Source organism: Xenopus laevis, chromosome 8S (assembly GCF_017654675.1).
Source record: "Xenopus laevis strain J_2021 chromosome 8S, Xenopus_laevis_v10.1, whole genome shotgun sequence".
Taxonomy (NCBI): domain Eukaryota; kingdom Metazoa; phylum Chordata; class Amphibia; order Anura; family Pipidae; genus Xenopus; species Xenopus laevis.
Genome location: NC_054386.1, coordinates 103,530,151 through 103,545,973, shown reverse-complemented (window position 1 = coordinate 103,545,973; position 15,823 = coordinate 103,530,151). Strand labels below are relative to the sequence as shown.

The 15,823-nt window shown below is 48.3% G+C and overlaps 1 protein-coding gene across 2 annotated transcripts; it reads left to right on the top strand.

The window, feature by feature from the left end:
• The first annotated feature begins 2,491 nt into the window (after positions 1–2,491).
• pklr.S (pyruvate kinase L/R S homeolog) lies at positions 2,492–15,596 on the top strand. 2 transcript variants are annotated; one of them, XM_018233643.2, is made up of 11 exons: positions 2,492–2,581; positions 3,729–3,895; positions 4,361–4,452; positions 4,706–4,837; positions 6,177–6,363; positions 13,396–13,666; positions 13,858–14,008; positions 14,271–14,423; positions 14,729–14,895; positions 14,973–15,154; positions 15,345–15,596. In XM_018233643.2, the coding sequence occupies exons 2-11, from the start codon at positions 3,742–3,744 to the stop codon at positions 15,449–15,451; spliced, it is 1,596 nt and encodes a 531-aa protein (XP_018089132.1). In that variant the 5' UTR covers positions 2,492–2,581; positions 3,729–3,741; the 3' UTR covers positions 15,452–15,596. The 2 variants fall into 2 exon arrangements, with proteins under 2 accessions (XP_018089132.1, XP_018089133.1); XM_018233644.2 differs by lacking the exon at positions 2,492–2,581 and adding an exon at positions 2,641–2,656.
• Positions 15,597–15,823: the final 227 nt, after the last annotated feature.

The following is a 15,823-nucleotide window of genomic DNA, read 5'->3' as shown; positions in this document are numbered from 1 at the left end:
TTCTAGCTATCTGTATAACAGAACATTCTGTCCCAGTGGCTGCACAGATCCTATCTGATCCCCATTGTAAGCAGCAGTCCTGTCCTGCTTTATGGCAGCTGAGATTCTAGCTATCTGTATAACAGAACATTCTGTCCCAGTGGCTGCACAGATCCTATCTGATCCCCATTGTAAGCAGCAGTCCTGTCCTGCTTTATGGCAGCTGAGATTCTAGCTATCTGTATAACAGAACATTCTGTCCCAGTGGCTGCACAGTTCCTATCTGATCCCCATTGTAAGCAGCAGTCCTGTCCTGCTTTATGGCAGCTGAGATTCTAGCTATCTGTATAACAGAACATTCTGTCCCAGTGACATTACTTTGCATATATGAGCAGGATTATGAGGACAGTAGAAGTGTATGTATAGATAGGAAAGTTCAGCAGCAGTATAATTATGGTCCAATCAGGACCTATTGAAGGTGAAAAATATTTTTCTATAGAACGAAAATAAAATAAAGTACCTCACAATAACTAATAATTAATCAAAGGTCACTCTAAAATCTTAAATTACTTCAAACCACTAAAATGATGAACTTCATACAATTGGTATTGGACATTCAGTGTCCCTATTATATGACGATCCACACCCCACCAGTAACAAATCACAAAATATTTCAAGTTCAATTCATTAATAACCAATCTTGAGAAAAAATCTTCTTAATCCAAAAGTATTTTAAAAAAGTTTCTTACAAAAGTAAAGTGCAGTGCATAGAATTAGAGTTCATTAATAATGTGCTAACAGGTTATGTGCAATCAGTTATTTGCTGATTCTCCATATAAAGTGCAATAGTCATTTAATAAATAGAATTTAATCAATTAAATTAATCACTTTATACATTAATTACAAATTAATTATTCCTTGGATTTTAAATCCCAAAATTCATGATTATAAAGTGCAGGTGCTATAATTAAACTAAAATCCCAATTGTGATTTCAATATTAGTGGATTAACTTGTAGCTGATTTGTGTGACCAGTATCTACTTTGGATATAACAATAAATTAAACCATGTGCTTAATTCATAAGAATTTGGCTGAGAAAGGTGAAAAAAGAACGGTGGAGCTGTCCCAAAACTGACTACTGGGTGGGTAGGGTTACCGGGACTGTGGTCTCCTTCATTAACTGTTGCTCTCCTGAATTAAGTGCATGGTTTAATTTATTGATATATAAGGGAGTGCTGAGGTGCAGGAGGGGGTGCTGAGGTGTATAAGGGGGTGCTGAGGTGCAGGAGGGGGTGCTGAGGTGCAAGAGGGGGTGCTGAGGTGCAGGAGGGGGTGCTGAGGGGTAGAAGGGGGTGCTGAGGTTTAGGGGGGGTGCTGAGGTCTATAAGGGGGTACTGAAGTGTAGGAGTGGGTGCTGAGGTGTATGAGGGGGTGCTGAGGTGCAGGAGGGGGTGCTGAGGTGTATAAGGGGGTGCTGAGGTGTATAAGGGGGTGCTGAGGTGCAAGAGGGGGTGCTGAGGTGCAGGAGGGGGTGCTGAGGTGCAGGAGGGAGTGCTGAGGTGCAGGAGGGAGTGCTGAGGGGTAGAAGGGGGTGCTGAGGTTTAGGGGGGGTGCTGAGGTCTATAAGGGGGTACTGAAGTGTAGGAGTGGGTGCTGAGGTGTATAAGGGGGTGCTGAGGTGTAGGGGTGGGTGTGTATCAGGGGGTGCTGAGGTGTAGGGGTGGGTGTGCATCAGGGAGTGCTGAGGTGTACAGTAGGAGGGGGTGCTGAGGTGTATCAGGGGGTGCTGAGGTTTAGGAGGGGGTGCTGAAGTGTAGGAGTGGGTGCTGAGGTGTAGGGGTGGGTGTGTATCAGGGGGTGCATTGGGGTGCTGAGGTGTACAGTAGGAGGGGGTGCTGAGGTGTAGGAGTGGGTGCTGAGGGGTAGAAGGGAGTGCTGAGGGGTAGAAGGGGGTGCTGAGGTTTAGGAGGGGGTGCTGAGGTGTATCAGGGGGTGCTGAGGTGAGAAGTGACAGTGAAGGAGTGAGACCCTCTCAGCAGACAATTGACAAATGAAAGGGGACAGGTAAGATAAGTAGAAGTCGCAGCAATCCTGCAGGCAGTAAGGAATAACACAGGGTAGTGGTAAGAGTCTGGGCTAAAATGAATATTATCTATAATAAAACTGCTCCTTTATTGGGGCTCCACATACACACGCTCCGGGCCTGTTCCTGAGGGGTGGGCGTGTGTAAAGCTCAGGCTGCAGCTTCTGGAGTTGTCGCTAAATACACCCCGCCCCCTAAACAATCAGCCAATCACACCGGAGCTTCCTTATCCCCTTCAGTGTGTGACAGTGGGCGTGCGAGACGAGAGACACGTGATTTGTACAGCTCCTGATATTGGAGCGTGAATATGCGGAAATGTGCATTGATTGGCTGAGCAAACGGGTGTTGCCAAGTAACTGGATTAGTGGTGTAAACTGCTCTGTAACGTAAACCAATCAGAGAGAGGGGGCGGGGTGTCTGCGGGTTGGGCAGAAGCCTGAGGGAAGAAAATAAAGTGGGCAGGGCCGGGCTGGTATAGAAAGGAAGGGCGGGAGGGAAGTGGCACTGTGAGAGACTCAGGTAACGGGTTCGCTGTGTATTGTGGGGATTCAGTTGGCAGAGACTCCTGTAAATCGCGCGGGGCTTCGTTGCCTGGTAACCAGGGGTCTGCTGAGAGGGTGGGAGGAACCATGTGAGTGGGTTTGTGGGGGGAGGACAGGAGAGTGGACGTTGCTTTGTAGAACTGCCGGCAGCCAATGAGCGCAGAGAGAAAATGCTGGGGGATGGGCGGGTCTCATTCCTGTCAGTGACAGCAGCACCCGAGGGGCCCAAGGTGTGTCCCAAATAGCACTGGCCTCCTGGAATGACATGAGTTTCCCACAATCCTCAGTACCCAGCGCCCCCCACTCCCAATTTGTCATTAGTTCAGTCTGACTTTTACTTTGCGCTACATCATGTCCTCCTAAACTCCAGTGCAGCCTGCAGCCTCCTCACTGCTAATTACTCACCCCTGTATATATTATATATATATATTATATATATGTGTGTAATGTTCCCTTTATTTCACTACTAGTCTCTCTTCTACCCACTACTCCCTCTGTCTGTCTGTCTCCTACTGTCTCTCTCTGGCTGTGACCCTATGTCTTGTGCTGTCAGTGAGTGGGGGGCAGGTGAGTGGGGGTCGGTGAGTGGGGGTCGGTGAGTGGGGGGCAGGTGAGTGGGGGTCAGGTGAGTGGGGGTCAGGTGGTGATGTTGCTCAGTGTAGGGGCAGTGCCGGGGGCTTTTGTACATGTCAGTGAGTCTCGTGTGTTTCACTCTCTCTTTATTATTAGTCTCTACTTATCCCCCAACTCTTTCCCTCCCTGAACGTATCTGTGTTCCCATTGGTCACTTCCCTCCTGTCATCTGTGCATCACCCTCTCCTGTCACTCCCATGTGTATCATGTGACCCTCCTTCTCTCTGTCATTACCCAGCAGCCTTGCAACTGTCACTTACAGCTCTGACACATCTCTGTACAGGTACTGGGGATGTGAGTCAGGGCCCAGTTGTATATAATGTACAGGAACCAATGGCTGCTCAGTATCAGGGACAGGCTCAGCCAGGGCCCAATTGTATATAATGTAGGGAAAGCAATGACTAATCAGTATCAGGGACAGGCTCAGCCAGGGCCCAGTTGTATATAATGTAGGGGAAGCAATGACTAATCAGGACAGTCCCTATATACAGTGAGACAGAGAACATGGCGCAGCTGATGCAGGACCTGGGACCGGCTTTCGTCCAACGCCAGCAGCTGAATGCCTCAATGGCGGACACGTTCCTGGATCACATGTGTCTGTTGGACATTGACTCGGAGCCCATAATGGCCAGAAACACCAGCATTGTCTGTACCATCGGTAAGGGGGTCACCGGGGGTTGCTATTTCTCTATTATCCACTACTGTCTCTAACATGTCTCCTGAGCAAAGAAACGGTGTAGTTCAACTGCTCAGCTGGTGCCATGTTACCCTAGTGGCTCTATCTCCATCTTATGTTGCCCTAGTGGCTCTATCACATCATCATCATCATTTATTTATAAAGCGCTGTCAAGATACGCAGATCTCCATCTTATGTTGCCCTAGTGGCTCTATCTCCATCTTATGTTGCCCTAGTGGCTCTATCTCCATCTTATGTTGCCCTAGTGGCTCTATCTCCATCTTATGTTGCCCTAGTGGCTGTATCTTACACTATATGCATCTTGCTGCTACTCTTGCCTCTTTGACTATAACGAGGCCCCCTTACATACACCTTGTGTTCTGAGGGGAGCCGCCATGAGCTGGGTCTGGGGCACTTTCCATACAGACCACTCTGTGTATACTCCAGGTCCAGCCTCGCGCTCTGTGGAAATGCTGAAGGAGATGCTAAAGGCTGGGATGAACATCGCTCGTCTGAACTTCTCTCACGGGAGCCATGAGGTGAGTGCTGGGAGGGGCAATAGTGGGACTCCCGGGGGCTGTATTGGGAGCTGTGAGCATTATGGCTGAGGATTATTAGGTCTCTATAGTAACTGGGGGAGTTCAAGGTAAAGAGGGTTAGATATAATGGGATATTGAAGGCTTATTGAGGGGCCTGTAATGGAGGAAGGGCATCTTGGGCTATGAACATGGGGGCTGGGGGCAGACTTTTACCTTGTCGACTCCAACTGTGGCCCCTCTGTCCTTTCCTCAGTACCACGCTGGGTCTATACAGAATATTCGAGAAGCCACCGAGAGCTTTGCCTGTAATCCCATGCACTACCGACCTGTGGCTATCGCTCTGGACACCAAGGGGCCAGAAATCCGCACTGGGGTCATCAGGACGGTGAGTGTGGGGGGCCAAAAGCTGAGCAGAAGATGAGGCTGCTTAATAGGTTGTAACCATTCAATTCAAGTAATGTGGTGGAAATCTGGCAGGGTGGGGTAGACCGTGAATCAAATGGCACATATTCACTTATGGATTCCATCTGTCATTCCCTCTGCCCACAGTGATGTTATGCTTGAGGGCCACCTTGATGTTATGCTTGAGGGCCACAGTGGGACCAGGTAGCCACTGACTCCACACTGTACAGTCTTTAGTTGATGTAGACATTAGCACAGGAACTAATACAGCTTGAACTTTGGAACACCCAATGGAAGAGTGGGCAATATATTGCTAGAGTTTGTTAAAGGGTAGGGCATGCTTGTGTAGAGTCTATAGAAGCTGAAAGGTTGGGCATGATTGTGTAGGGTCTATCAAAGCTGGAGGGTTGGGCATGATTGTTGTAATGTGCTAGTTAGGCCTGAACCTGGAGTTAGAACTTTCTGCTGTGGTACTAGCGGGGATCCTATTAACTTCTGAGGTCCAAAGCGAGGTACAGGCAAGGGTCAAACGAGCGTAGCCACATACAGGCAGAGGTCAAGAGGGGCAGCAGGATCTTACAGTACCAGAAACCAGCTTGGGCAAGGAATAATTGGCTGAGCAGTTTTAAATATGGATATTTGGTGCCAAAAAGCAGGAAACAGGGTGCACGGGCAACATAAAGCATAGCCCAAAACAAAGATGGCATCTGTGACGGCAAAACACTCAACCGCACATGCCGTGACGTTGTCGCATGCATGATCACAGACTTTGCACATGCGTGCTTGCACCCAAGAAGACGCGCCTGCCAGACGGAGTGCATAGGTATGAGAGTGCACCAGTCCAGCAGGGTGACATACAATCGTGTATATTTTGGGGGAGTGAAAGAATGTGATCTAAACATGCCCAGCACTGAGAAGGGGTGGCCACGCTGTTGTGTAGTGTTTATAGAAGATAAATATTCTACCTTTTATTTTTTCAGCCAATTTAGAAAGATGAATGTTCTGCAATGTTTGATTGTACCTGTTGAATAGATGGACATACCTAGAAAGGATGAATAGGTACTTACTGTAAGGGTTGTGTCTGCCATCTAAGATCTGTTATAAGACAGTCCGAGCCAATAAACAAATTGTATTTGTTCCTGTGCTAACTGAAGCCTAGACTATAATTAATGTAAAGAAAAGACTGTGTATTGGCATAAATCATGCACAATGTCAATGTAAAGAGGCAGCGCCACTCTGAACCCTTTTACTACCCCAGTGTATGCGCTTCCTTCCCACAATTCTCTGAGCTTCTTTTTCTTCTGAGCTTCTTTTTCTTGCAGGGGGAGAACACAGAGGTGGAGTTGGTCAAAGGCTCAATCATGAAAGTGACTACTGACGAGTCCTTCAAGGATAAGTGCGACGAACAGACCCTGTGGGTGGATTATCAGAACATCTGTAAAGTTGTGAAGGTCGGGGGCAGGATTTTTGTGGACGATGGACTGATTTGTCTGCTGGTCAGAGAGATTGGTGAGTCTCTAGGGAAATGCATTGGGGTAGGGTTTGCAGAAAGAGGGGGTGGACTTGTTTCTGCATGGTTTGGAGGAAATTGTGCTTGTTTGTATAGTATTTGGAGATTATGACAGGTTAGGCCCTACATAATTGTGCTTGTTTGTATATTATTTGGAAATTATGTACAGCTGGGCCCATTTGCGTGGGATTTGGTAAAGCTGAAGGGACTGGCATGGGATTCTAAAAAGATGGTGGCCATACTTGTGTAATGTTTGGAGAATATGAAGTATTGGGCATATTTGTTGCAGGGTTTGGAGACGTTGAAGGAAAGGGAATTTTCTCTAGTCGGCCCTCCTGTCAGTGCAGACGTCAGGGTTTTGTCTTCATTCACCTCTGGAGGCAGGACAGAAACTTGATCTTTTGCTCTCATGGTCCCTCCCACTGTATATATGGTTTGTCTCCACCTCCACATCTCAGTTCTTTGTCCTGCCTCGGAGGTTAAGGACATCATTATTATTATTTTTTTTATTTTATTTATTATTTATTGTTTCAGTTACTTATTCAACTTCTATTATTCAGGTACGCAAAGCTACCTTGTCTGGAATTGGTGACACGCAGAGCTGTCGCTCTACTACAGTGTTAGGGCACGCAGAGCTGCCCTTTATACACTTCGGGTGCACAGAGCTGCCCCTCTTTATTTATCATGTGGCACGCAGAGCTGCCCACCTTTTTCTACATTAGGGCACGCAGAGCTGCCCTTCTTCTACTCAGGTTGCATACGGAGCTGCCTGCTTCCGTTTCCAGGGATGACTCTTGGCAAGCAGAGCTGCCTTTTTGAGGTCCCCATACGGCACGCAGAGCTGCCTTTTTGAGGTCCCCATACGGCACGCAGAGCTGCCATAACTAGAGGCACATATGACACGCAGAGCTGCAGCTATTACTACAATGGGCCTTGTTTTATTTAGGTGTGACGCACAGAACCGTATTGTTTATGGGGATACCCTGAGGGAAGGACTCAAGGGCCTGGCGTCTCCTTCTATAGTTTAGAAAGACGATATTGCCGTTCTACTGACCTTAACTGAACAGCATGTGAGTAAATGGACGGCTACTGCCGATAATTCTTAGGCGGGAGAGCCGCCGGTTGCTAAGCAACGCGCCAGATAGGCGCGCAGCAGTTCTCTTCGCGCCATAGAAGGGAGCGTGCTGACGTCAGCGCGCGCTACGCACAGCGCATACTGTAGAAACTGCGGTGAGAGACAGAACTCCACATAGTTGGCGGTAAAACATAACGATCGTCATTATGGAGGAAACGGACTCTCTTCAAGAGCTCAGAGAGGTGGTTAAGTCAGTTAAGAAGAAGCGACCTGAAAAGCTACCTAAATGCAAGGTATGCAAACATTCCCTCAGAAAAACTGAGCGCAACTATTGCTCTGACTGCAAACCCAGCCCCAAACCTTCCTTACCAACCGATCCTCCTGTATTATCCCCACAGATCATTCAGTCACTACCTCCGCAAGAAGCTACCTCAGCACCACATACTCCCTCTCAAACTACGCCTCAGAGACACTCTCAGAGTCCCATCCCAATAGTCTGGGACAATGAACCTGTTGCCCAGACATCTGATCAGGGGCCAGCTCAAATTGGAGAATTTCTCCAATGGATTATGAAAACTGTACAACCACCCCCTACTCACAGGGAACCCAAAAAATCTACAACTAGCAAGCGTAAAGCACATGTCACATTATCTCACTCCTCAGAATCTGAGGAGGGACAAGCCTCTGATACAGAAGGAGAGGAACTATGTCAGGAATCAGATAGCTCTGATCACTCACAGCTACATTCTGAGTCAGACTCTGAGAATGAAAATCCTACACCCGCAGCCACTCCAGAGATCGCAAAGCGACTATTAAGAGAGATGATGCAGACCTTGGAAATCAAGGATGAAACAACTGTCCTCTCAAAGGCAGACAGGCTACTAGGTGTTCACAAAAAATCTAAATTAACCTTTCCTATATTTCATTCCATCACACAAGCAATTGAGACTGAGTGGTCACAACCAGACCGCCGTATTGCACTTACACAGAGATTCTTTAAAACGTATCCAGTACCAGAAGAGCATCAAAAGAAATGGGATAAGGCCCCAAAGGTGGATTCAGCGGTTGCTCGCTTATCTCGCTACACCGCATTACCGGCGGAGGAAGCGGCTTTCAAGGATCCCTTAGACAGACGTATGGAATCTATCCTAAAGAAATCCTACACACAGGCAGCCGCAATGCTTCGACCTGCAGCAGCTTCAGCAGGCCTAGCCCGCACGGCTAAACATTGGGCACAGGAGCTAGCACGACATCCCCCGGAAACCAAACAACAGTTACAGGGGGAGGTGGAAAGACTGTCTACTGCCATAGCCTTTTTGGCAGACGCATCAATGGAGGTCACAAAGCTTGCTGCAAAAACTACAGCAAATGTGGTAGTTGCTCGCAGAGCCCTGTGGCTCAGACACTGGACAGGGGATACCGCATCAAAACTGAGACTTTTGTCACTAAAGTTTACTGGTGACTCGCTTTTCGGTCCTGATTTAAAACAAATCATATCTGAAGTAACTGGAGGTAAGAGTACCTTCCTGCCCACGGGTAAAAGACCCAGATCTGAACCAAATAATAGATACACAGGCAAGAGATCCTGGTCCTCTCAATCGAGACCTTTTTCGTTCCTTTCGCACCTACAACAAAAATCCCTCAACAGAGCAGACCGCCAAACGAGGAAGGCAAAACTGGCAGCAACAGGCACGCAATACCAGAAAGCCTATCTCTACCAAACCTAACTCTGCCTGACTCACCACAACGAGTCGGAACACAACACTTGGGGGGCCGGCTTCAAGAATTCATCGGGATATGGGAAACACATGTGACAGACGATTGGGTGCTATCCATAATCAGACAAGGATACAAGATCCCTTTTTCCCCTTGCCTTCCTCTAGGGAGGTTCACTCCATCGACCACTGCTCCTCACAAGCTCCATTTACTCCAACGGGCTGTGGACACGCTACTTCTCACAGGGGTAATCGAGCAGGTTCCCACGTCACAAAGGTACAAGGGGTTCTACTCAAATCTATTTCTAGTTCGCAAAAAGGAAGGTTCCTTCCGACCTGTGCTGAATCTAAAGCCCCTAAACCCTATGATACTGAAACAAAGATTCAGGATGGAATCAATACGGTCGGTGATTGCAAACATGGAACCGGACATCTTCATGACGTCCATAGATCTACAAGACGCCTACTTGCACATACCCATTTCTCCTTTTTCAAGAAAGTATCTCAGATTCGCCATAGGAGAAGCTCATTATCAATTTACGGCGCTGCCATTTGGTCTTTGTACAGCTCCACGCGTCTTCACGAAGGTCCTCGTACCCATTGTGGCCTACCTCCGGTCTCTGGGAGTCAACATTATCCCATATCTCGACGATTTCTTGATAAAGGCACCCACAGCTCAACAAGCACACAAAGACACCAGCTTGTGTCTGCAGGTGCTCACACAACATGGTTGGCTGATCAACCACAAAAAGAGTTCGCTCACCCCAAGTCAGACGATTGTTTTTCTCGGCCTGCAGTTCAACTCCGCTGTCCAAAAGGTGTACTTGACACGCGACAAGGCCCTCAAGTTACAACAGACCACTCTATCAGTTCTCCAACAGGAGGAGACCTCGGCAGAGGACTGCTTGCGTCTCCTGGGACTGATGGTGGCGGCGCTGGAAGCCATTCCCTTTGCCAGGTTTCATCTCAGACCCCTGCAGCACAACTTTCTCAGACACTGGAACAGAAATCATCAATTTCTGGAACAGATTATCCCTCTCTGCCAAGCGACGAGGAAGGAGCTCCTTTGGTGGACAGTTCTGCCACATCTCCTACAAGGGAGAAGCCTCCAGACCACTTCCTGGGAAGTAGTGACGACGGATGCGAGCCTCAGGGGCTGGGGTGCAGTTTACCACGGACTGACTCTACAAGGGATTTGGTCGACTCAAGAAAGCAAGTTACCCATCAATGTGCTGGAATTGCGAGCTATTGCTCTAGCCCTGGAGGGATGGTCGTCAATCTTGCAGTCCCGGGCAGTACGAGTGCAGTCAGACAATGCAACGGCCGTAGCATATGTCAACAAACAGGGCGGCACACGCAGCAGGGCAGCCATGCAGGAAGTCTCCCGCATACTCACCTGGGCGGAAAGCACGGTGACCAACATCTCCGCAGTATTCATCCCAGGGGTACAGAACTGGGAAGCGGATTACCTGAGCAGGATATCCATGGACCAGGGAGAGTGGTCCTTGCACGACGGACTCTTTCAGCAGCTGACCCGAAGGTGGGGGACCCCGGAGGTGGACATGTTCGCTTCCAGAATCAACAAAAAACTTCCCCTTTACTGCACCAGAACGAAAGACCCAAAGGCGTTCCTAATAGACGCCCTAGTGGTACCATGGGACTTCAACCTCGTGTATGCTTTCCCACCCTTGGCGATTCTACCCAGGGTAATCAGAAAACTAAAACAATCCAACACAACTACCATTTTAATTGCACCAGACTGGCCAAACAGAGTTTGGTACTCAGATCTCATCACACTATCCATAGCCCCTCCGTGGCGATTGCCTCTACGTCCAGACTTACTAACACAAGGGCCAATCAAACATCCGAATGTAGCAATGCTCAGATTGACTGCGTGGCTCTTGAAACCAACTGGTATTTACAGCGCGGTTTCTCACGGACGGCAGTGAACATTTTATTGCAAGCTAGAAAGCCGTCCACCTCAAAGGTGTACTATAAGACCTGGAGGACTTTTATTACCTGGTGCACTCACAGGGATATTCCTTGGGATTCTGTTAATTCCACTCAAGTTATCGAATTTTTAGCAGACGGGTTCCAAAAGGGACTCGCTCTCCGTACACTGAAGACTCAGATTTCCGCACTGACTGCTCTGACTCATCGGAGATGGGCAAATTATCCTACTGTACAACATTTCATAAAAGGAGTAACTAGAGCCCGACCTCCCCTTCGGGAACCCTTGGCTACTTGGAGTCTACCCTTGGTTCTCACGGGACTACAACGTCCACCCTTTGAACCGTTATCGACGTGCGAGCTGAAGTGGTTATCACTAAAAGTTGCCTTCTTAATTGCGATTACATCTGCAAAACGGGTTTCTGAGTTAGCAGCCCTTTCCTGCAGGGAGCCATGGCTCACGTTACACCAAGATAAAGCGGTCCTCAGGACCACACCTGGTTTTCTTCCAAAGGTAGTTTCCGAACGACACATGAACCAAGATATCATTTTACCTTCTTTTTGCCCGAACCCATCGAATGATAAGGAAGCAAAACTGCATACGTTGGATGTTGTTAGGGCACTTCGTATTTATCTCAGGAGGTCAGAGACATTTAGGCGTTCCGATTCCTTGCTTGTTTCGTATGCTACCGCACACAAGGGACGCCCTGTGTCTAAGAGGACTATAGCACGTTGGCTCGTTGATACTATTAACAAAGTTTATGATGACAGCGGTAGTGGAAGACCGTTTTCAGTCAAAGCTCACTCCACAAGGGCACAAAGCACTTCGTGGGCGTTACAGAATCTGGCTACAGCGGAACAGATCTGCCAGGCAGCTACTTGGGTTTCTCCGAATACGTTCATCAAGTTTTATAAGTTAAATGTTCATGCTTCTACATCGGCCACGTTTGGCCGCAAAGTTTTGCAGGCTGCAGTTGCACAATAGGACTAAAATCAGTTCACAAGTGTACGTGCCCACCCTGGATATGGAAAAGCTTTTGGACGTCCCCTGACGTCTGCACTGACAGGAGGGCCGACTAGAGAAAGAAAGATTTTAGACTTACCGGAAAATCTTTTTCTAGTAGGCCCGAACTGTCAGTGCAGTAAGTCCCACCCAGGCTGATTTTAGTATGGGCATTGGGATTTCTTTCTCGCTATCTTCTATCTGTGTCTCTTCATCTTCCTTCTATCTGTACTATCTCCACCGGCTGAGCTTTACAACGGAACTGAGATGTGGAGGTGGAGACAAACCATATATACAGTGGGAGGGACCATGAGAGCAAAAGATCAAGTTTCTGTCCTGCCTCCAGAGGTGAATGAAGACAAAACCTGACGTCTGCACTGACAGTTCGGGCCTACTAGAAAAAGATTTTCCGGTAAGTCTAAAATCTTTCTTTTTTGCAAATGATTCCAAGAAGAATATGGAGAATATATAGGGTTGGACATATTGTTGTATGGTTTAGAAAAGCTGAACAGATGGGCTTGTTCTGGATGAGGTTTCAAGAAGGCGATTGGTGAGTCTCGTGTTAATGTTTGCAGAAAAAAGGGGATGGACATGTTTCAGCAGCAGGGTTTTGAGAAAGATTGTGATTGTTCGTGTAGCATTTGGAAATGATGTAGGGTTGGGCATATTGGAGAAAGGTTTGGATAAACAGAAAGCACAGGCATATTTTGGGATAGGATTCCAAGAAGAAAATTGTGGGCCATATGTAGGTAGTGTTTGGAGAAGATGTCAGTTTGGACATATTGCTGTAGGGTTTGGAGAAGCTGAAGGGGTAGGCATAGTTTTGGATTGAATTTCAAGAAGATGATGGCTGGCCATGTTTAGGTGGTGTTTGGAGAAGATGTAGGATTGGGCATATTATTGGAATAACTGAGGGGACACAAATGTTCTGGCTCGGATTCCAAGAAGATGGTGGGCCATACTTGGTGTTTGGCGAAGATAACTATTCAGTTAATAAAAATGAAGAGATGGGCATGTTAGATCTCTGTTCTGAACAGATGGGATATGTCTGGTAAGGATGATGAGGAACGTATGGGTAGAATTTAGAGAGCGTGAGTATCTGGGCCTCGTTGGCCAGCTTTGGGAGACCCTGACTGCAGCTGAACAGGTTTATGTCGATGGAATCAGAATACAAATACAGCTGTGGTTTAGCAGAGCTGAGAAGAAGTAAAAGGAATTGTGTTCTTGGTAGGATTGGGGTAATGTGGTTGGCACTGAATCTTACATTTTTTTTACTTTTCTCGAACAGGCCCTAATTACTGCATGGCTGAAGTGGAGAATGGGGGTAACCTGTGCAGTAAGAAAGGGGTGAACTTGCCTGGGGCTGAGGTGGACCTTCCCGCATTATCGGAGAGAGATTGCCTGGACTTGAAGTTTGGGGTTGAGCAGGGAGTAGACATGATATTCGCGTCCTTCATTCGCAAGGCGCAGGATGTACATGCCATTCGCAAGGAACTGGGAGAAAAAGGTCGGAATATTCGCATCATCAGCAAAATAGAGAATCATGAGGGGGTCAAGAGGTAACGGCCTTCATGCTCTTCTCCAAGCCCTACTGCAAAGACAGCACTTTAGCCCCAGCTCCTGCAAGGTTTCTTTCTTCTGGGCGCTGCTCCTCTCGCTGCCTATTCCTTTGCCAGTATGTAGAGCTTTCCTGCTTGTCTACTGCCTTTGCTTTTTTTTTCCCCGTGCTTCATGTGACCTCCCTCTGCAGGTTTGATGAGATTCTGGAGGCCAGCGATGGGATCATGGTGGCCCGGGGTGATCTTGGCATTGAAATCCCAGCAGAGAAGGTTTTCCTGGCACAGAAAATGATGATTGGACGTTGCAACAGAGCTGGGAAGCCAGTGATCTGTGCCACACAGGTGACACACGCTCCATTTTTACTTCTGTTGCCCCTCTGGTACCCCCCCAAACATGCACTTCTTCCCCCTGTATCCAGCCCTGGTGACCTCTTCTCTCACTACTGATTCCTGTGGCCCTCCATGACACCCCCTCACTAGCATTGTCCCTCAGGGGATGGCCCTGCCACTCCTCCCCTGTGCTGCTCTGAGGTTTACCCCCCTATTAATCTGACACGTCTCTGTTGTTCAGCACCTTGACTCCTGTGTCCCATTACTGCTGTAGATGTTGGAGAGTATGATCAAGAAGCCGCGTCCGACCCGTGCTGAGAGCAGTGATGTGGCCAATGCTGTTCTGGATGGAGCTGACTGTATCATGTTGTCTGGAGAGACTGCCAAGGGGCTGTACCCAGTGGAGTCTGTACACATGCAGCATGCGGTGAGAGGAACCAATATAACTGGGCCGCTCTTGAGGGACTAGTCGATGTCATGGGGCTACTGTGTCTCTAGTCTGTCTTCTCCAGTCTCATAGTATTCCATGCATGCCTATAAAGTATTCAATTTCTTTAAGTACCCCAGAGGCACCCTAAATGCCCTATTTCATTAAACCTGTATGGGTGGAGTTCTAGAGTTGGGAGTTGCAAGTGGTTAGGATATACGCAAAGAGCTTTGGTTGATGGAGCAGGTTTTTCATGGACCCTGCTCTGGGGTATTTAGGGTATAGCCTTGTGGTTATACTTGCAGATTGCCCGGGAGGCAGAGGCAGCGATCTACAACCAACAGCTGTTTGAGGAGCTCCGACGAGTGACCCCGCTGACCCAGGATCCCACAGAGGTGACTGCCATTGGGGCTGTAGAGGCCTCCTTTAAATGCTGTGCTGGAGCCATCATTGTCCTGACCATGTCTGGCCGGTAGGTAACTCCATCTCATAAGTCTCCCTGACCATCATGTCCCATCAGTACTTCTGACGTTGCCTCTTCTCTGTAAGGTCTGCCCAACTCCTTTCTCGTTACCGCCCTCGCACCCCCATCATTGCAGTGACGCGTAATGCCCAGGTGGCGCGCCAGGCTCATCTCAACCGCGGGGTCTTCCCTGTCCTGTACCAGGAGGCGCAGCTGGAAGTCTGGGACGATGATGTGGATCGTAGGGTGCAGTTTGGCATTTCTATTGGTGAGTGGGACGTTGTGATAATGATTGGGATTGTATAGTATCACTGCAATAGCCCCCCCATTCCCAGTGCAGCCCTTGTGTTCATTTACAGCCATATTTGACTCCTCCCCCTGGACCTTCAGTTACACCCATATTTGACTCCTCCCCCTGGACCTTCATTTACACCCGTATTTGACTTCTCCCCCTGCAGGAAAAGTGCGTGGGTTCCTGAGCAAAGACGACATTGTGATCATTGTGACTGGCTGGAGGCCCGGGTCTGGCTACACCAATATCATGCAGGTGGTGAGGGTGCCGTAAGCCTGGCAGTACAGCAATACTCACATTCTGTACCTGGGGACCCCTGTACTAGTGGGGGGGATTACTGTGTATGTACCCAGAGTTCCAGTCCTGCATATTCCCTTTATCTGCCTCCCATTCCATATTAAACATGTGCCAAAGCTTCTGTCTGACTCTGGACTGTATCTGCCCACGATTGGGGAGCCCCCTGTCTGTGATGTTTGATGTCCAGTCTCAGATCTGTCTCATTTGTGCCCCCCAGCCCTTCTTGCCACTCTCCCCCCTTTTGCCCTCACACAGAGCCAATGTGGGTTTAGCAGGGAAATGACTTGATTACATTGGATTTAGTGAAAAGATTAAAGAGTAAAAGGACAGAAAGAGTCATCGCCCCAA

Coding starts and splice junctions, on each gene's coding strand:
- pklr.S (XM_018233643.2), top strand. CDS start 3,742: ATGGCGCAGCTGATGCAGGACCTGGGACCGGCTTTCGTCCAACGCCAG. Junction 14,009..14,270: donor CAGTGATCTGTGCCACACAG/GTGACACACGCT, acceptor TTACTGCTGTAG/ATGTTGGAGAGTATGATCAA. Junction 14,896..14,972: donor GTCCTGACCATGTCTGGCCG/GTAGGTAACTCC, acceptor CTTCTCTGTAAG/GTCTGCCCAACTCCTTTCTC.